Source organism: Lagopus muta, chromosome 1 (assembly GCF_023343835.1).
Source record: "Lagopus muta isolate bLagMut1 chromosome 1, bLagMut1 primary, whole genome shotgun sequence".
Lineage (NCBI taxonomy): Eukaryota > Metazoa > Chordata > Aves > Galliformes > Phasianidae > Lagopus > Lagopus muta.
Genome location: NC_064433.1, coordinates 113,941,538 through 113,963,085, shown reverse-complemented (window position 1 = coordinate 113,963,085; position 21,548 = coordinate 113,941,538). Strand labels below are relative to the sequence as shown.

General features: G+C 33.5%; 1 protein-coding gene across 17 annotated transcripts in view; it reads right to left on the bottom strand.

Annotated features, from left to right (window-relative positions):
- Positions 1-21,548, bottom strand: part of DMD (dystrophin) — a 1,043,969-nt gene that overhangs the window by 583,938 nt on the left and 438,483 nt on the right. For 13 of the 17 annotated variants that reach the window (XM_048931232.1, XM_048931479.1, XM_048931663.1 and 10 more), the window contains 6 exons: positions 21,125-21,253; positions 19,232-19,402; positions 14,672-14,794; positions 13,310-13,447; positions 11,329-11,481; positions 10,217-10,399 (listed from right to left, as the gene is read on the bottom strand). In XM_048931232.1, the coding sequence (XP_048787189.1) occupies positions 10,217-10,399; positions 11,329-11,481; positions 13,310-13,447; positions 14,672-14,794; positions 19,232-19,402; positions 21,125-21,253 (897 nt within the window). Of the gene's footprint in view, positions 1-10,216; positions 10,400-11,328; positions 11,482-13,309; positions 13,448-14,671; positions 14,795-19,231; positions 19,429-21,124; positions 21,254-21,548 lie in introns of those variants that run through there. The other 4 variants (XM_048931991.1, XM_048931820.1, XM_048931745.1 and 1 more) reach the window with 4 other exon arrangements.

Genomic DNA, 21,548 nt, shown 5'->3' with positions numbered 1-21,548 from the left:
ATGAGTAAAGAAATATATTTTTGTTTTGTTGTTTTTTCAAAGTTTGCTGGAATTATCATGAAGATACAACAGGCACAGTCCTTCCCTACATTCTGGGCAAGCATCTTTACCAGAAATGTACACATGAAACTGAATAGTATACTAGCACTGTAAGAAGTAACGCCCCCCCCCCCCCCCCCCCCCCCCCAAAAAAAAAAAAAAAAAAAGGAAATGGTGGCAGCTGTGACCCACAGCTTTTAGAAATAATACCAATTCATTAAATATATGCGTCATTACTAATGGAAAAAATGATTAATGAGAAGCAAAATTGGTTAAGAGTTTACAAAAATTAAGAGTAAGACTAAATAAGAATACTGAAGCTTTATTTATAACTTTAGAAGGATTTTTTGAATGCACAATGAAAAAAGTGGCAAAAATACATTAGATAACTATTTGAAAATATTGAAATATATATATTTTAAAAATAATGTAATATATAATACAAATTAATGATGGAGAAAATGATGGTATAAAGGGCTGTTTACTTCAGTATTTCTGTAGAATATGTGTTTATTGCTATCACTGTTATCAGTAGAATAAGCTGAATTTTCTTCCCTGTAATTGCACATTTTTAATTAAGATACGGAATCAATTCATAAATGTGACTTTACATACATGTAATCAAGAGTTAAGTTCTACAACGTATAGCACAAAGATAAGAAATACCTCCATGAATTCCCTCTCACAGAGAAGACCAATACACAAAACAAATAAATAAAATAAAACCTACAGGAGTAATGCAGTTTTGCCTACAAATTTCCCCACAAAAGAAGTATCTGAAATTATTATTCCCAAGTTCTACACCAGTATCATCTAGTACTGTCACAGTTAATAAGCCTTGCAGAACGCTGTGCCTGTCTGTTTTGTCTCCCCACCTATTTTACCTATCTCAGTATATTCATTTCTTTTCCTCCTACAAATGGAATGATTCCAATATCACTGCAAGAGTCTATAGCTCCAAAACCCCCACCTATTTTGCATTTACAACTGCAGTTGACAACTCGACAACTGTTCTGTTTTTGGTGTCTTGTCACTGTAGACACCCAAACTAATAGCAAGTTCAACGTGCTGTTGTTTTAAGTTAAAAATTTCATGCAAACAGAATATGCAGGAGTGCAGCAGCTAGCTACTGTACCATGACACTACTCTTGTAGCATCCAGATGAGAAGGAAAAGACAATTAAACACAAGCTTTCTCCTGAGGTGAACTAAGGCTTGAGAAAGTATTCTTAATAATTAGCTGTAAGATATGATGAGAGTGCAAAAAGAATGCAAAACCTCAACTCAAGGAATAAACATAGATGCACAAATACAAAAATACGAAGCTATAATTAACACCATAGTTAGCACCAATATACTGGACACAGAATTAAAAATGCAAAAGCCTGATCAAGTGCTGTCAGAGATCAATAATATCACTTTCCATTTTCATGTAAATAAGTTTTTATATATTTGTTGCTAAGCCAACTGTGAGAAATTATCAGATAACATTCAGAAAGACAAATTCTGTATCTTCTCTACTGCTAGCACACCTTACCTGTGTATATATATTTAAAAAGTAGATCAAAATGATGCAAAGAATATGCAACTGCTACTACAAAATTTGATGCCCCTATTCAATCACAAACAAGTTATCATCTATCAGTAAAAGCAGATGCCTGTCTTTCAATTACACGGAAACTTTAGTTCTCACTGCAGGAGTAAAAATGTATAAAATGCTTATGTAATTTCATAAAGGAAAGGTCTTTAAAAAGCATATGTTAGCACTAAGATGTATTAAAACATCTTAGTGCTAACTTTTTTTTTAAGAATCACATTTTTAAGTAAGATTGTAATAATTATTTTCTCATGTGATTTTTCTGTTCATGCTTGTTGTCCAGAAAGGGCTGCACACTGGAAAACATAAAATATGTATTTTGATGACTGTATCTGACTTAGTGACTTAGACTTGAAATGGATGCTTCCTTTACTTCAGAATGACATTCCTCAGTGAAATGAACTCAGAGGAAGGAATTTCAACATAAGGGCAAATCAACTCTTTATTGACACTCCAACATTGAAATGTGACATAATTTCATTTTTGAAAAATACTATGTTCACACCAAAAATAATTCCTTTGGAATCTTCTTCCGCATAGAAGAATTCAAAGAAAACCAAAGTCAGGAACTCCAAATCCAAACTTTTAGACTGATATCAGAAATGTCTGTACAGTAACTAGGCATCATTTTGCTACCTCCTCATTCAATCAGTTAAGCGGTCTATATTCTGTTAGCATAGAAATTCATTCTTGGACAGAGTGTGCTTTAGGTCTTCACAACACTTCACCACTCAGTCATGCATACTGGCTAAGAAATGCTGCATTTATGGTTTTCATTCCATGAGTTACAGATCAAAAGAAAACTATTAAAAATCAACTATTCTTCACAACAGCATTAACTTGGGGGAGAGGGGGAGGGACAAAAGAAAAAAGAAGAAAATTTTACATAGAATAGCAATAAAAAATTGTAGGATTTAATTTTGAAAACCATCAATTAACAGACATAGACCAGTGCAAACTTACTGTCTTACTGCTGACTTCAGGTCTTGAATAAACTGCCGAGGTTTTCTCCTAAAGAAAAACACCTTTCCCTGCTCTTTTAGGCTTCAGTTGTGAGACATCTCACCAAAAGTCTGGTAGTCATGCCACTGCCTGATATGCTTTATATAGTGGACTGGATAAATATGTGTAGTTGCTTGGCTCAAAGACTTGGATAAATTTTTATTCTACCCCCATTTCTTCTTTTTTTTTTTTTTTTTCTTTGAATGCATTATTTTCACATTGAAATGAAAATAAGAGATAGAAGTTATAATGATTAACTTCAAACATATAACTCAAATTATATTGGTGGTATTCACAGTTGTAACTTTGGGGGGGATTTTTTTTTCTATTTCCTTTTTTTTTTTTTTTTTTTCTTTTTTCTTTTTTAAGACATACATGTATATAACTTGAAAACTACATCAAGGCATTCTGATACTACAGCCATTCCTTAGGATTCCGCACCCCCTCAGGCCTTCAGAACCTACAAGATGTAAAATACCCTAGACGAAGAAGAAAATGGTTTTTGCAATCCCTTTTCCTTGTCTAGCCGCTTAGCAGGGATTTTATTTTATTTTGGCTTAGATAACTATGTCATGATCTGGACTCGCCTCAGGCTGAGGAGACTGATGTACTGCTGCATACTGAACTCAGATGTGGCTTATTTGAAAACTTAGTCATTGCTTTTTACTGAAGACCTCCTGTCATGTACACAAAGAAGAGACTCAGGACCAGCACAAACACAAAACTGGAGCAGTCCTGGTTTTGATTTTTAATCCTGACAACTTCTATTAGTATCCATTCACTAAGTAAATTAATTTCAAAAGTGATGGAACTAGGACATGAGACTATAAATACATTTTATTCTGTATGACATAAACCAGCTCTTTTAGAATGTACAAGAAAATGGAGCACTGTGTATCTTATGTCATATCCGTAACATGACCACCCATGAAGAGAGACAAAATCTAATATTACTATGCCCTAATAGATTAATTTGAACTATTGGGATTTGGAAAATGTCTCGCTATAAATAAATTATACATGTATATTAATGACTTCTGATAAAAAGTGGATTATTTCAATCCAGTAATTGCAGTAATTCAAAACTGACAAGCAAAATTACATGTCATGGTAAAAGCATTTTATAATCCCTACCCCTTTCATGCATACTTCCACAGAAGTCAGTATCTTACTCATAGAAATCTGTAAAGAAGTAAATGCTTATGTATTCATATTACATTTTGGAATGAAAAAAAAAAAAAATCTGGACACTGCATAATATACATCTTTGTCTGGCTTTAAAATAGATATTAAAGACATACATTTAGAATGTTTTATGGGATTACCTTGAAGAAACATTTTGAATCGATTTATGTGTTTCACCCTCCAGCAAACAAGATGTATTTTAAAGTTCTTATACTTTAGCTATAGACTAAATATGGCCATAGAGCTGTTAGCCATTTCTTGCATTTGCCTAGTAATATTTTTCACAGCTGCAAAAGTGCATACATTATCAAGGAAATTACATACTTAAGGAAGTATTTAATTTATGCTCTGAAGATAATTTTTTTTTTACACAGTCATATATCTTCGTAACCACGATATACAATTGTGAGCATCTGTGCATCTTGCTAAACCAGCATTAAAAAAAAATCAAACTCTCTAACATAACAGTAACTACCCTAAAGAATGCAATGAATTTCAAATTCTTTTAACTCAAAACACAATTTCAAAACTGTGTAAGCTATAGAGAAGCACACAGTGACAGACTAAGTTTCTGTATTCTGCATTCTGTATGCTGTGTTGCATGGCAGCCCTCCCATGATAAGACTTTGGTCAATGTTAGCTCACTTAGAGGATGATTTATTAAGATGGCAGAAGCACCCTGGTCACACAGCATGAAGCCTTAGGGCTGCTGTGAATTTAATCTGTTACTCTACTGACTGACCACCAAGAAAACAACCAATGTTAAATATAGCACAGACATGTTAAAATACAATCCACTTGAGACCTAAATTGACTACTTCATTTTGAAATTGTTTAATTGTAATATTAATTTTGAAGATATTTAAGCCAACTATGTGTTAGCTGTTTGCTGAAGTAATTTAGAAAATAACAAACAAAAAAAACAAAAAACAAAAAACAAAGAACTCCACACTGAAGTACCTCTGTAGTGTTTAATGCTAACAACTTCAAAGAGCAACGTTTTAAACCTTAAATAGTGTAACCTTTCAGAGGTAATCTACATTTATACAGATGTGATCATGCAGGATAATGATAGGGTTTGTTTTTTAGGCTGATTCTGTTGCTCTAAGACAGATTTTTTTTTTAAATAGCAGGCAAGAAATTACTGTAAATCCAGCACTAAATAAATATACCTACATAGCTATTCAGCAATCAAACCGTACATATAAAAATTCATTTCTATGGGCACCCTTGTGAATATATTCAGAAGCATCTATGAAACAACAAGAAGAAAAATTAAATGAAAATGTCATCCTTAACTCCTGTTTTCTTAATTTAACAGGAGATGATTATCATATCTTCAAAAGGTACTGCTAGTTAGGGCCAGATCACTCTGCAGCAGGTCTTTCCTCTTATTATTTAACTTCACAGTATGACCAAGTAATTTTGATAGCAAACTTATTTATCTATTTAGTTACATAATTTACTATGTTAATAAATTATGATATATCTGAGAAATTAAGATGGCAATTAGCTGGTTTGTTTCCCCAGTAGCTAAGCAATTATTAGGAAGAAAATACTATACCAGGATAATGCAGTTTTGGCCAAAGAAAACTGAATGGAGAGACAAATTGGTTGTCACAGGTTTCCTTAACCAAAGGATGCTAGTCTTGTTACCACCCTTACCACACTGAGGACAATAAGTAAAGCCTGTGCCATGTTTTAGACTATATTACAGTAACCACTTCATATAATTTAAGACAACATCCTAAGACAGTCCTATTTGCAGCAAGGCTATTCATTCCCATGCAATGAGTTAAAGGTGTTGAACTTCACTTTCAAACTAGGGAATGTAATTCAGATTGCTTCATTAAAGACCATAAGAGATAACGAAAAAAAGGTAGAGAAAAATGTTTTTGTGTGAAGTTCAGTCATCTGAAAGGAAGTTTGTTATAAAATTTGCTCTAATAAAATATTACGGATTTGCCATGACAATACTGAACAGAATGAATAAGCAAATAAAAGACAAGAGAAACACACTTCAGAAGAACTTAAAGTACTGTATAAGATGGTTTCACATCATTCAGAAGAAGGCTATCAATGGCCTTCTCTTAAATTATTACATCACTCTATCTTTTAGAAACAGAGAATGCAAAGTGCATTTTAAAATGCATCTGTAATACCAGCTCCTCTTTAGCTACATCCAATGCCTATATTCAGTGTATTTCCTTCAGCTTTCTTGCCAGAATCCTAAAAGAGACATGAAACTAGAAGTATCTGAAATAAAATTAAATGATTTTGAATGAATTTTCTAATAGTAATGTTAACAGATTTCCTGATTTTCCTGATGGATGCTAAAAAGCTGATGTATACACTCAGTTGTGATTTTCTTCCCAAAGATTCTCATTCATTCTCACTCCTCTACAGTCACAGAGGAGTGTGACTCACAAACACAGACCAAAAGAGGTCTGTGTTTGGCTGTACTGTGTAAAGCTGCCTCAGCTAAACAGCTGCCTCTGTTAATACAGAAGTTAAATGGTATCACTGAATCACTTCTGTCCTGTCCTTGAAAGACCCAAAACACAGAGGTTAAACAGATTCTGTATTCCAATCCATTCCTACAGTTCTCTTCTTGCCCACTAAGTATTTTCCTGTTTTGCTTTTCTAATGCCTCTTCTTTCATCATTTCATCCCCTCCCCTACTCCTCATGACAATAAAGATGAATTAGCTTGTCTCAACCACTATTAATTCATTTACTGAAAAAAAAAGATATATATATATATATAAATAAAATATAAGGAGAAATACTCATTTTATTCCAGTGCCTCTGGTTCTGACAACCATGGAAAATAATGATATAAAACAATGACAGCAAAGGAGTATCAAAGTATTAGCATTATATGGATGCAGGTATATAATTAGGACACAAGACTTGTGTTTATCTACCTGTGACACATTTTATTTCCATTACTGTTTGATTTTACATTTTAGAAAATATTTTTGTAGGTAAACATATTTATCTGTAAAAACAAGTTTAGATTTCATTAAAGAAAACTAATGGAGCTCAATAGGGAAATACTAACTGAAAATTGGAAGATGTCTTTAGAAGAGTGAATTTAAACCAACTCTTGAATTTCAGATGTAAAATAAATTTGATCAGTCCTTAATCAGGTTCCAGAAGCTGATCACATACTCCCTCACCTGGAACAAGTACCCAATTAAGAGACAATTAGTTTGAACTTCTGAATGCTTCATAGAATCTTTAACAGAATAAGGTAATTTATTTTGAAAATGAGGCTTATGGTCCTTTTTTTCATAGGAAGTACTAAAAGTACTAAAAGTACTGGTATTCGACTTATGTCACCGTTAATTGCTTTGAACTACTCTAACCACTTACCTCGTAGAAAAAAATGCATATTTTACACAGTTATTCCCTTATTCATTCTTGTTCACCACAAGGTTTACGTGGTATGAAAAGGACTTTCTCCTGATTTTCACCTTTTGATCAACTTATTTTTCCCAGTATGGAAAAAAAATCCAGGCCAAAATATGTCAGAAGTAAAATGACCATTAGTTCCAATGGAATTTTTATTTGTGTTACCAATAAAATTACTGATATCATTTATGCAAGTCTACTTTCTTTGCCAGTATATATACAAGCAGGTATATAATTTTGACAGCTGTTACTGAATTGAAGGAAAAGTATTCCTCCTATCCTAAAAACAGTCTTAAGATAATATGAACTCTCGTAATTTCCAATGTCCACGACTGAATTAAGTTATAATAAATTAAACTATGTCTCTAGTTGGCATAAAGAACAGGTAGTGTTTGAGGTAACAACAACAACAACAGCAACAAAAAACAAAAAAAGCTTTTTGTGTAGTGGAAAATAATTATGCTTCACCTTTTTAAGCCTATGCTTTCAGCTACACCATATTTATTAACAGAACTGGTGACACACACTTATTTTTCAGATTGTTGGTGGACACTATCTACTACACATCTGTGAGAGAATCACAACTTTATGAGAATCTACCATGACAGACATACTCAATTCTTATGTTTATGCATCCTTTTCGCAGATCTTCCCCTCCACCCCACCCTCCCCCCTCAAACACCCAAATTGGGGAAAAGTAAATAAGGGGGAACATAATCACTCTGATTTCATACTTTGATATCAGAACTATAGTAGCTCTAACAAAGTAAGAAATGCAATTCTGTCATCAAGCCACAGCAGCATCTTGCTATGTTTATTCAATTAATCATAATGAATTGCAAGATATACAGTATAGTTAAAACCTCATTGCCTTTTAACAATAACTTTCAACTCTTATATGTCTGTAATTGTACACATCATTAATTGCAAATGAAAAATGCAGAAATTTTCTACTTCTTTTGCTTCAAAAATAAATTCAATTTTGTAGTTTTATTGTACGTTTTTATTCAGTTGGTGGGTAACAGAAAGCATTTTTTTTTTTTGCTGGTATATGCATGTGTTCAAGTGAATAGTTCAAGTTTTCTTTTTTCTTCTGTATGCTCAATTCTTGAACAACTAACTAACCCCTCACAACATCCCTGTGAGGTAGGAACTTATGCTGTATTAAAAGAAAGAACAACAACAGCAGCAAAAAAAGGAAGTTGGGAAATTAACTTTGTTTCAATGATTTGGAAAAACTAAAAGACTAACTAAAATAGTAACGAGGCGCCTTGTATTCCTCCTCATTCTGATGTGACCGTGAAAATACAACACTTCTCATCAGTTTCAGTAGCTTCTGTAAAATGTCTAACACAGTTCACATTAATACCACAGTGGTCATTGTCAATAGAGAATGATATTTTTCATATGAAATGAAAAATACAACATAATTGACCTGCACACACGTATATTTCATTAACTAATTTTTTTTAAGACATTGAAGAATACTTCAAACTTTTAACCATTACAAAAATATAAATATACTGTATAAATAATTTATTTTAACAGTAAGAGCACATGTAATGGTTGCACGCCTAAAAAGTCAGTGGCTATATTTAATTGACCAATTCAAAAACCCATACAGCAATTTGTCTACTTTACATAATTTAAAGAAAAATATGATATGCTGGTAAAATTTTATAATGGATATACTTGCCCTCTATCATCGTAGGTGTTGGGTGAGTATGTTTAATATGAATGGCAGATTCTTGTTTCTTTCATATCAAAAGAACAAATATATTCATTATAAAAAAACCTTATTTACAAGACAAAGTGAAGCCTGTTCTAGCTCCATGCCAATATAAATAAATGGTTTGGAAGTGATTCTGTCCATCAAGTTTAATATAAACCATAGTAACCCAAAAAGAGTAATCAGATGGAACAAGATTTAATAGCATACAAACCAAAATTAATGATTGTCTGATTGTTTCCATTAACAGCATAGCTATCCCAATTATTGTTTTTATATATATATTATGTAACTTAATAGTCAGAGAGTTCAAAATAAAAACAGATTAATTACATTAACTCAGTGCATTAAAGGACTGTATTTTCTTTTCCACTACCATTTTTAAGACTACAGAAGAGCACAATGTAATGAATGTAACAACTTCCTAAAAACAAACAGGTGTCAATCTTCTCTTTAATCCCATAAAATCTAAAGTTCAAAAGCCAATAAACACAGTAAGAAGAATGACAACCAAAAACTGCCATATGACTGCAAAAGTAGTTATTTCACAACCATCCATATGGCAAACTTGTGCAATATTATTTTGATCATAAATCTGGAATAGTGACAGTTGACTTCTGTTTTATTTATCCTGTTACTGCAGCATCTATAAACCAGTAAGAATATAATATTTTATATTAAACCCTTCAAAATAAGAAAACATTAAGTTAGCTTAGAAAATGATTTTCATCTCTTTAAAAGTACAGTTTCTTGCAAAAAACTCCTTTGAGATTTCAAGTATTTGAAGAAGAGGCTACGTATAAAAGCGCAAGGAGAAAAAAATTAATCTCTTTCTAAAGTAGGTATAAAGATGAATTATGGACAAATAAAAACAACTGAAATTGGCATGGAATGGGTAGTTTGAAAATAACACTTTTTGGATATACACATTTACTGAACAAAAATGCATGCATGGCAAACTGACATTTTTAAACTGGAAAATGTTACGGAAAAATAATGAAGCAACAGAAATAAACATGAGCTTTTCATTGCTGAGTTTTCGTTAATTGGCTGATTTAAGTGAAGGGCAATTTTAAGACCAAAACAGAGAACTACTGTATTAGAATACAACGACTTTCCCACTTGCAAACAATAGGGTTTTTCTCATTAATATCTGAAGAGTTGACACTGACCCTGATGCTCTCAGTGTTAGTAGGATTCTATTAGCAGTAGCAGTTGCAAACATATGGGTTTGCCAATAACAACTCACAATTTGTGCATAGTTGAGTCTTCGAAACTGAGCAAATTTGCTCTCAAAATCTCGCCAGCGCTTGCTGAGCTGTACCAGGGTTGGCTCCACTGCTTTTGCAGCCCCATCCTTAGACAGGCGTTCAGCCTGCCTGTTCACCGCATTCAGATCTTCCTTCTTCTTCTCCAACTCTCCACCAATCTCCTAGTGAGCAAAACCAATACAGGGCCCAGGACAGTTAGCTAACTAGATCAATCAACTTAGAATTAGCAAAATACTTCTGTCAGAACTTCCATTTCAATTTTATTGTTACAGTTAAAATGTTCAGCTATTTCTAATCTTAGAGGTAAACACAACAAAAAAAACCTGAGATTAAGAAATCTTCTTGGAGACTGGCTGTAGATATATTAGAATCTAGTAAAATCTGAGAATTAGTTAGCAAAGGCCAACAGGTTTTACATTTTGATTCTTGCTAGTACACTGTAATGGGCAGTTGAAGAGTATTATTATTTTTTTAATCCATAAGGGTCAGCATATTCATGACAGATAGTTTGGACAGTTTACAAATATTTTATCTGAATCTTCAATACAGTGTTTAATTCCTGTTTTACTCTGCAGGAAACTCAACAGAGAATGAAGCAAAGAAAGACGAGGCAAAAAAAAACTAGGAAAACCTTTGACAATATGTAAATAAATCTACAGATTTTGACAATGACATATGAATGTTCAGATGAAAATGAATGTGCTAACATGAGATAGAGGTCATCCATATATCGGTAAGTCATTAGTTCATCTGGAACAAAGATACATAAAATCAATTACAATTTTTACTAAAAAACATTTGATGCTTCTTAATACATTGCACACTCCATATTGACAAAAAAATTTATTTAATGTTTTTCAAACAAATTTATGTAACAATTATTGTAACAAAAGAATACAAGAGATAGTACAACAAAGAAATACCAATTTGAATACAGATTGTTAGCATTTCTTTTATTATAAATCAGAAATAATCTATTGAAATGATAATATTTTACATCTATTGAAATATTCATTTCATTTCCATTTTTTAAATTAATAAATTTATATCTCAAAATGATCTATCATTGCCACCCCCAAAAAAACATTACCTTTAGCTTCTGTTCATCTTTGTGGTCTGGTAGACTGGCTAACTTTTTCTCAATGTCATCCAGCCATGTCATTAGGTCATCAGCCTGTCTCTTGTACTGATACCATTGATGAGAAATCTCTAAAGCCTTTTTTCTTCTTTGAGACCTTAAGTCCTGTTCACAGTGCAGATATTATTAGAATATGGATGAAAGACTTATAAAATATGAATTGGCATTTGTGTACACTGAAGGAAAAAAAGGAAAAGTACACAGGTCCACAATTTTTAATTAAATGATGATATTTAAATCAAATGTGGAAGTATCTGAACACAGGGTATTTTCATCAGTTTGACAGGTAAATGTTTAAGCTGAGGGTACATGAATAAATCAGTGAGCAGTCAGCAATATTCAGAGAAGTCCTACATAAATATCAATATTTTTACATATAAAACAATTTTCCTCAGAATACTTACTGGATGGAAGGAAACACAGCCCACTTACTAGCTAGGTACAAGTGGGCTTCCTGTGTTTTGTAATCAATTCTGAAATTCTAGCCTACGTGAGAATTCTGTAGCTATTCAAAAGAAAATAATTTCAATGCAAAAATGTATTATAGACCATTGCATACCAAATGTGTTTATGACTCAGATTTATAAAAGTATTAAAACTTCCATTGAACAGGACATTAAAAAACACAACTTCCTTGACAGTATTATTAAATATACCTTATGTCCTTAGCTTCATTCATGAAGAGTTCAGAAAATACTTTCACTACAATAGCATCTTACTAAGAAGCAACTTTAGAAAAAACTTACATAATTTATTAAAAAAGAAAAAAGAAAACATAAACAAATTTGCTTCAACCTTTCTTGAAAAGTTTATTTGACAAAGTTGAATGCTGAACTGAATATCTCAAAAAGAAAACAACCAGTAAAAATCTGGCCAATAGTATAGCTCTGAAAAGAGTCTTCTCCTCCACAAAAAATTTGAATTAGTTCTGTTTAACTTGAAAAAATCCAAGACAAACCTAGCAGATTTCAAGTTACTGTGTAATGTGAACAAAATCACAACATATTCCATCTACTATTTTACTGCATTCACACAGTTAAATTGTAAAAATTAGAATGAAATCCATAGGAAACAAAAGATGATGCTCAAAAATAAGTAATAACTAAATGTAAACATGCGTAAACACATGTAAAAATGTGTTCCTAGTGTCAAGAAGAACGAAACAAAAATTTTCAAGAAAAAATCCTCCTGATGAAGGATAAACATTTCAGCTACAACTGCCAGAGACTATGCCTCTTAGGTGACCAAAGGTGATCTTTCAACTACTCAATTCTCAACTACTCAATTTCAACTACTCAATTCTTCCTTTCCATATTTTATTTTTCTCCAGAAAGTTGGCATCCTCAAATAAATCTCCCAGCACAGAATTTAGACGTATGACTTTGATTTTCAGCTTCTTAGCTGCTAAGTCTACTGATACAGATATACTGATATAGATTATAATCTACCCCACCAGTATTTTAAAGAGGGAAGTGTCACTTTTCATGTTGAAAGAGATCAGCATGCTATTTTTTTTTTTTTTTAATGAAGTATAAACCAGATTATTAATTACAACAAAAGTGTTCTACCACCCAGAATCTAAATTTGTGAGGCTGTATTGTAACTAAGGTCTGGAATTCTGTTGGAGAAACATAAAAATTGCAAAACATATTTAAAAAAGGTAATATAATCAAATAAGTGTTTACTGTCCAATTGGCAATCACCTGGTTGTAACAAAACTGTGACAAAACAGTGTCCATTACACTGCATAATTAATATGCCTTTTCCAAAGCTTCAAGAAAAGTGTAGAAGCAAATACATGCTTATAGCTGAATAGTTTCAAATGATTCATCTCCTAATAGTAATGAGGATTCATTTAACTTTACAGAACATTGCCCTGAAATGAAGAAAAATCTGTTTTATTTGTATGTGCTTATAATGTTAGCTCCTATACCTTGAGAGCATTATGTTTAGTCTGCAACAGCTGCTGTTTTATCTTTATTTCCTCCCGTTGTCTCTCATCTGTGATTCTTTTCTGAAGCGTGTCGCCCCTTTGCAGCAATTCTTTCACTGTGCTCTCATCCTCTTCACTCTGATTTAAAATAATAACAGGTAAAAGGGGCATTTAATTTAACTACCACTCAAGTACTAGGAGTTTTCGACATATAAACTTATACCTCCTATGCTAAAGATCTAAAAGCTACTTGCAGTTCTGTTCTGAAGACACAATAGCTTTCACTTACTTTCTACATCACTTGAAAGGTACGAATAAAACAGCAAATGAAAAGCTACAGATGTTTGATACTAGACTTTACAGAACATCCAGGATAAGAGGATGAAAACATTAAAGGCAAAAGGATAAAATATTTCTAACTTTAAAACAGAAAGGTGTATCTGAAATACTCTAAGAAAGTTTCAGTAGTCATTGATAATGTCAGTATGCTAGGACAATGTGATTCCTAAGTATTTCACATAATAGTATCATCACAATACAAAACAGCTATTCTAGCATTGAAAATGGTACCACTATGCACTCGATACAGAAGGTGAATCTCTTCCTACAGATTTCAAGACCATTTTTGAAACAACACTAAACATCCTATGTATATAAACAGAAAAAATATGCTCAAGCATTGGAACATTACCCAATAAAACTTAATTCACTTATTATTTACCCCTTGAGTAAATACCGCCTCAAATTGCTTATGTTTTTCCAGCATTAAAAAAAAAAAAAAAAAAAAAAAAAATTAAAAAAATATTTCATTTTAGCATTGATCTGAAAGATCTATCTTTGAATAATACCTTGAAAGGAAATACAATACTTTTTACTTATATTGCCTATAAATAAATATATATCTGATCTTGCTGAGGATTCACAAAGTGAGGATCCTAAAGATGATTGTCTATCTAAGACATGCCATTCCTCTGAAAATTGTATTAAAGAATTCACAGCAGTATTTTGTTTGTGACATTTTGTTTTTGTTTTAATACACTTACATTGTTTTACTATTAACAAATAGGAAACATAAATAATAAAACTTATCACAGTCACATGTATTATTCACAATATAAGGTATGACCATACATGTTAATAACTAATCTCTGTGTCATGTGTCATTAGTGAATGTCTTCTTTTACATGACTTCTGAACTAATGCTAATTTGGAACATTTGAATTTATAATATATTAGCATAGTAAAATTCTGTCCAAGTCATATCTAAAGATCTTAAGACAAATAAGGTAGTTTTTCATTTTCACTCTGGACTTTTTCATCTTTCTATCTACTTCACTCAAACTTCCATTTCAACCAAATTACCATATCTTTATTGAAGTCCTCCTCTTTCAGATTCACCCCCTGCTGAATTTCAACCTCCAGTGGTTCAAGCAATTTTTGTATATCGAAGTCAAATTGCTCCAATTCCTTCAAAGGAATGAAGGGCTAGAATGGGAAAAATACAGATATAATTTATTTAAATTACATATTTAATAGTCTTATTAGAAGCATAAACAAGAACAGACATCTGTTCCACTTCCTATTACTAAAACATTAGTAGATTTTCCATAAGATGAAAAAATAATCACCATGCAACTCCAACTACCCACATACGCAAATACAGATTGGTACTTAAGAATACTCTAGAGTTCTCATGTAAGAAATATAAGAATTCTGTGGCAAAGTAAGATTTAAAGAAAAAAAATGATATTTTCACATTTGTGTGCAAGAATAGGCTCAGATAAAGTGTCTAAAAAATTAAGTTTAAACAATCCTCAGAAACAGTATAGCAACAAGCAATCCATTTAGATGAATAACTACCTTCTACTACCAATTGAGAACAATTTCAGGATAATTTGTCACAGTGTTTTGAAATCATTGTTCTGTCAAAAAGAACAGCAAAAATCCCAGATTGATTACATAGTATCCATCTTAAAACAAAACAAAACAGTTAAACTTCACATAAGATATCCACTTAATGATACTATGTAACATAGTAAAAAAAGAAGTAAACAAAACCTTTAAGAAAGCACTCCATGTGAGGTCTAAAAAAGGCAAAGCAGAGAGTGACTATCTTTCCCTGCCGTCCCTCCTCTTTTGATGCAGCCCAGGAAACTGTTGGCCATCTGGGCTACAACGGTACACTGCTAGATCATGTCCAGCTTTTTGTCCACCAGGACCCCTACATCCTTCTCCACAGGGCTGCTCTTGATGAGTCTGTAGACGTATCTGGGATTGCACTGATCCAAGTGTAACACTCTGCACTTGGCCGTGTTAAACTTCATTCAGTTCATGTGGGCCCAGTTTTCATTCTTGTCCAAGTCACTCTGAATGGCATCCCTTCTTTCTGTCATATTGACTACACCACTCAGATTAGTGTCATGAGTAAATTTGCTGAGAGTACACTCGATCTCCTTGTCTATGTTACTGATTAGTATGTTGAAGTGCACCAGTCCCAAGAGTTACCCTTGGGAGACACTGCTTGTGACTGGTCTTCACCTGGGCATAGATTTGTTAGTCATAACCCCTATGATCGTCCAACCAATTCTTTGTTATCCAACAGACCAGCCTGCTAATCTCTCCAATTTAGAGATAAGGACGGGGTGCAGGACCACATCCAGGCAGACATCATCAGTTGTCCTTCTTTTATCCACAGATGTTGTCACTCCATCATAGAAGGCCAACAGATTGGTCAGGCACGATCAGCCCTTGGCGAAGCCATACTGGCTGTCTCTGATCATCTTCTTGTCTTGCACATGCTGTAATTCAACCTCCAGGAGGATCTGCTCCATGAACTTCCTAGGCAAAGAGGTGAGGCTCACTGGCCTGTAGTTTCCCAGGTTTTCCTCTCTTCCTTTCTTAAAAATGGAAGTCATGTTTTCCTTTTTCCAGTGACCAGGGACTTCACCTGACAGCCATGACTTTTCAAATATGATGGTGAGTGACTTGGCAGTCATATCAGCCAGTTCCTTCAGGACCCTGGAATGTATGTCATCAAACCCCATAGACTTGCACCCATTCAGTCTCACAAAGTGATCTCTAACCTGTTCTTCTCTTAATGACCTAGAATCTCCTGGATGTACTTCTGTCTACCTACTAAAGGCATAAGTACATTATATTTTTGTCACTTCCCTTGTATATTTCTCTACAACACATTGGTCTTTATTATAAAGCATATGTTTGTAATCAAGATGTTAATAATCAAAGCTATTCAGTCAAACAAAAGAGGCTAGACATCAATTAACACTCAGAAGATGTGTAAAACTTTATCAGTTGTTCCACAGATAAACTGGGAGATTTAGAGTAAAAATATTGTAATTGTATCTGGTTGATCATTTTCGTGACAAAGACTTTGTACGTTTGTACACACTAATGGAAATATAACAATGGTTGATATTCATAAGGAAACATACTGTGCTCACAAATTTTCATCAAGAAGCTCAGCTTCTTACCTAGCAACTACTTCAACTAAGGCAGAAATAATAGCAAAATACTAAGTAATCTATACTCTGATCATTTAGATCACTTCATCAAAGGATGCATCATTACAACATTTCATCTTACAACATTGTGGAAGAGTATGGCAAAACTCAGAAGGAGCTCCATATTGCAGTATTCAGAATGGAAACGTTACACAACAGAGTCGTTTCCACCTACATATCCTCTGTCTACAGTTTGTCCTTCTGTAATGAGTAGAAGCACACTGCAACTGCTGAAATACTACTGACGGCTGCCAGGAAAAAAACAAAACAAAACAAAACAAGATCCCTAACACAATCACTCTAGGTCACAGTAAAAAGGTACCCCACCACAATGGCTGGGGGTTGGGAAAGTTGGGAGGGGACAGATGACCTGAATTGGCCGAAGGGATACCGTATCACGTAATGATTAGTTCCAGAAAATCAAAGTAAGAAACAAACAGAAAAACAAAGAAGCAAAACCAAACCAACCTACCAAACAAACGTAAGAGAGAGGAAGAAGAAGTGGGGTACAACTTCCAAAGTATCCATTGATGAGAAATAGGCTGAGCATCAGTGTGCTTAGGGAATGTAATGAGTCTTTGTGTCACTTGCTTTTTTCCCCTTACTTACGAGATTGTTTGTATATCAACCTGCAAGTTTTCTCAGTTTCACTTTTCCTATTCTTACCCTCTATCTCACTGAGGGGATGAGTTCTCAGTGAGTTGCTGTGTGAACCCTTAGATGCTGCTAGCCTCCACAATAGCACAGTATCAACATTCCTCAAAATTTATGTTAAAACTAGCTAGAAAAGAAGCTGCTTTGGAAAAAAACATGTCTTGTTTATCGTTGTGCAGTAAGAAATGTTACATTGGTCAAAGAAATAATGTCAATGACTCTGCACTCAGTTAAAGAAGGTACTCGCACCCCTGAAGAGCAAAATGATTTAGAAATCACCCAGTTAAAGTTCATCTTAGCTAGCAAAGATGAAATGATACAGTCAGACAATTGTTGGAACTTGCTTGTATTACAAAATAAGTAGTCTTTTAATTTCTCAGCCAAACAGAGCATCAGTTTTAAACAATCCAGCAGTTTTTTGCCTGTATACAGGCTATGAGAGAGTACTTGTTTTTCAAGAAAGACTAATATATCCTGAAAAAAAAAAAAAAAGGTCAAAATAACACATACTTCTCAAAGTGAGAGGCCATAAAAAACAGTTTTCTAAAGTATTCACACGTATCCTTCTTTGCACAATTCTTGCATTTAAGATTAATATGATTCATTTTTAATTCAACAATGACAATTACATGCCACTGTTCATCACTGCAGTTTATAAGTGTGCAATTAAGTAATATACTGAAGAAAAGAAAACCCAAATCATACCCTGGCTTTCTCCTCAGCTTTCCTGGAAGCCCTTTTAACTTCCCCTCTTGTTTTCAAGCAAATATCGACACAATTATTTCACACTGCTTCACAGTTTCTATCATTAAGCTTTTTTTTTTTTCTTTTTTTTTTTTTTTTCCTCCTAATAGGATATGTTCTGTTCCACAAATGAAAACTAAATCAACTCAAATATGTACAAACAATGTGCTGATTACAGAGGGCACTGAGCCCTGTGAAAGCCCAGAACAGTAGATGGAAACCATGCAACCTTACTTATGCATTTATAAGGCTTATTTCCTTCTCTGCCACTGATCCTCTGTGCATTGATTTCCCGTGCTATTACACTAGCTACCATAAATACATAGGATCAGGATCCATACAGTCCTGCTATGCACCCTACGTGGCTGCCTGCTTTAATCTGCAAAACTACTCTTCACAATAAAGGCAGCGAAAACAATGGAGAAAAGAAATGATTTATATCCTCTCTCATTCCACGTCAGAAGTGAACTTGGCAAAACTTGTCTAAAAATGCCCTAATTCAAACTGAACTCAATTCAGTACTCAAACTAATTGAAGAGATAATTATTTGAAGTACTGTTGAAATATACATATACAAATACATGCATATCAAACCTTGACGAGTCTTGGCCTCATAGGAAAAGACATTTAATAAAAATTAGCCCCTCCAAACAAATACACACACACAAAAAAAATAGTTATGGACAGTCATTTGAGAAGATTAAGAATTTTATTATTTCCTAAATGACATTCATTTTTTGTGTTAGTGAGATAACAGGTGTATGTTTATATAAACTTAGTGAATATCACTATTTATGCAGTAGTGAAAGAAGTCCCTTAATGCCAAACCCCTCTCAAACATTGACACTTAAAAATAAATAAATAAATAAAATTAGGATTTTAACATATTTTCCTTTAAAATCTTAGCTTTTGAAGACTCTATAGTTCACTCATAAATTTTAACTGTGCACCTTATACAGATACCATTCTGTATGCATCTCCATATGGAAGCAAGCCTTCCTACCTTTCCACTCTTAATTCTTTGTGATATGGCAGCAAATCGATGGTTGAGCTCTGATATTTTAGGCTCTATTACTTTCCTGCAGTGATCGCCACGGTTTGTCATCAAGTCTACTGCTTGGTCACGCACTGAGTCCACCTTTGGATGCATATCATTCAGCTCAGCCTTTAAGCGCTACAGTCCGTGAGCAAGAGACAGGGCTTGAAGTTAGTAATAAATGCAAAGAGAGAGAAAGAGAGAGAGAGAGAGTGTGCAAAGGAATAGGGAGCAAAACCATAAAGCAAATTCAGACAATTATGCATGAGCATGCAAACACGGTACAAATACATTAGGTAACATTCTTACTCACGCTCCTCAACATTTATAGCAGGAATGTATCTATATATCTGTTTTCTGATCTTCTATTGGAAAATAACGGTGGACAGTGTTTCTAGACAGGTTATCTGCCATAATACAATCCTCAACATATTTGAGGGTACAATCAATTATTTTATGTTCCTAAAGATCAGGAGAGTTGCTAATTGTGTTAATGCACTGGCACAGGTTGCTCAAAGATTCAAGTGCCACATCCCTGGATGTGCTCAAGGCTGGACAGGGACCTGGGCAGCCTGATGTAGTGGGTGTCTGTGGCAAGGATTTGGAACAGGATAGTGTTTAGGGTCCCTTCCACTTCAAGCCATTCTGTGATTTTGTGATCATAATTCATACCTTAAAGAACTCAAGGTAATAGTTGCTACTTTCATTATTCTTCAATAAGGTTCAGTGGAGGGATAGAAATACAATGAGATGAACACCAGTGTGATTTTTTTATACAGATCTATCCACAAGAAAACAATATCTTCTTCTGTAATAATAATTGTAACAGTACATGTCAATATGGGCACAGGCAAAAAAGGGGAGCTACATATTAAGGAATCATAAACACATTTGGGCATTAGGAAGTATTCTACAATGTCTATGAAATGCCATTGTTCAACACAATTGTAAATTTTTATCGATGGCAAAGATAATTGTACTTTGTGCTTTGCAGTGTCAAAATTGTTAATCTTGCTTCAGAAGTCTGTCCTGTAATCCTTCTGAGATCAATGAGCCATTGACTTTTGCTCTGTGTAAGTGCTACTTGGAAATTCTGATTGTCTTGGATTTTTTTTTGGTAAATGGTATCACTATGTTAGCATCAGCAATGCAATTCTGATTTTGATTTGCAAACTATTTATCTGATAATATGCAACATTTCACACTGATTACTACAGTAAATACATATATAAAAATCCATATAGATAATAACTCAAAGTCCTTGACAAAGAAGTTATTTTAAATAGATACTTTGTCACAATTATCTTACATGTCACTTTTCATCAGTCTTCATCAAATGATGTAAGAGGCCAAATAAAGCCTTTAGATCAGTGTGCTAAGCCATTATTATACAGCTTATTCACCATGTAATATTCTTGTTCATGGTGTTGGACTGGCATCAATGCAAGCAGTGTTCATAGGACTAAAACAATCATATGACAGAGAAATCAAATGCAGATACCATAGATATCAGAAAAGAATAAAAGAAAAATAGAAAAGTATTTAAAATGAAAACACAGGAGAAAAGGTTTGTGTTTAACCTGCTCTGTTAAGCAGTATTTTCCAGCAAACACAGGTTTAAAAAGATGTTCTACTCACCATGAAGTAACCAAGACTTGTAATGTATCTGGTTTTATTCCTGTAGGGACTTAACTTTTGCTGTGTGGTACAAAGTTACTAAGTAATCTACAAGCCAGAGGGTAGCATTATCACAGAGAAAATAATGTTAATCAATTTTGGATACCTTTCAAAATACACTAGTTCTGACACATTCCTTTTCAGAATAAAATTAATGTTCTCCAGAAAATCACATTTTTTTACCTTAAGAGTTTCCTCTTTTTGCTGGGGCTTTTGCTTATCAGATTCATCCAACAGTATTTCAGCACGATATATCCAAGTTGTGACATTAGCTACTTTCTGATCAAAAGCCTCCATGTGCTTTTGATATTCCTGTATGTAAAAAAGGTAAATACTGCATACAAAAAAGTAATCAGAACTGAAATAATAGCCATATTTATGCCAATTGTGGCAAACATGCATATGTTATGAAACAAAATTTATTTCATATAATATCTGCTTGTTATGTGAAGGACAAAATCTAATTTATGTGTTTGCTTTCAATTTATATGCTTTATTTCTTTGAACGACATTCTAGAAGAGACAGAATCTTCCTAAGAGACAGACAGGAGGGTGATACAGTCACAGCAAGAAACAGGCATCTGCAGCTCAGTGAGACTGCTGAGAG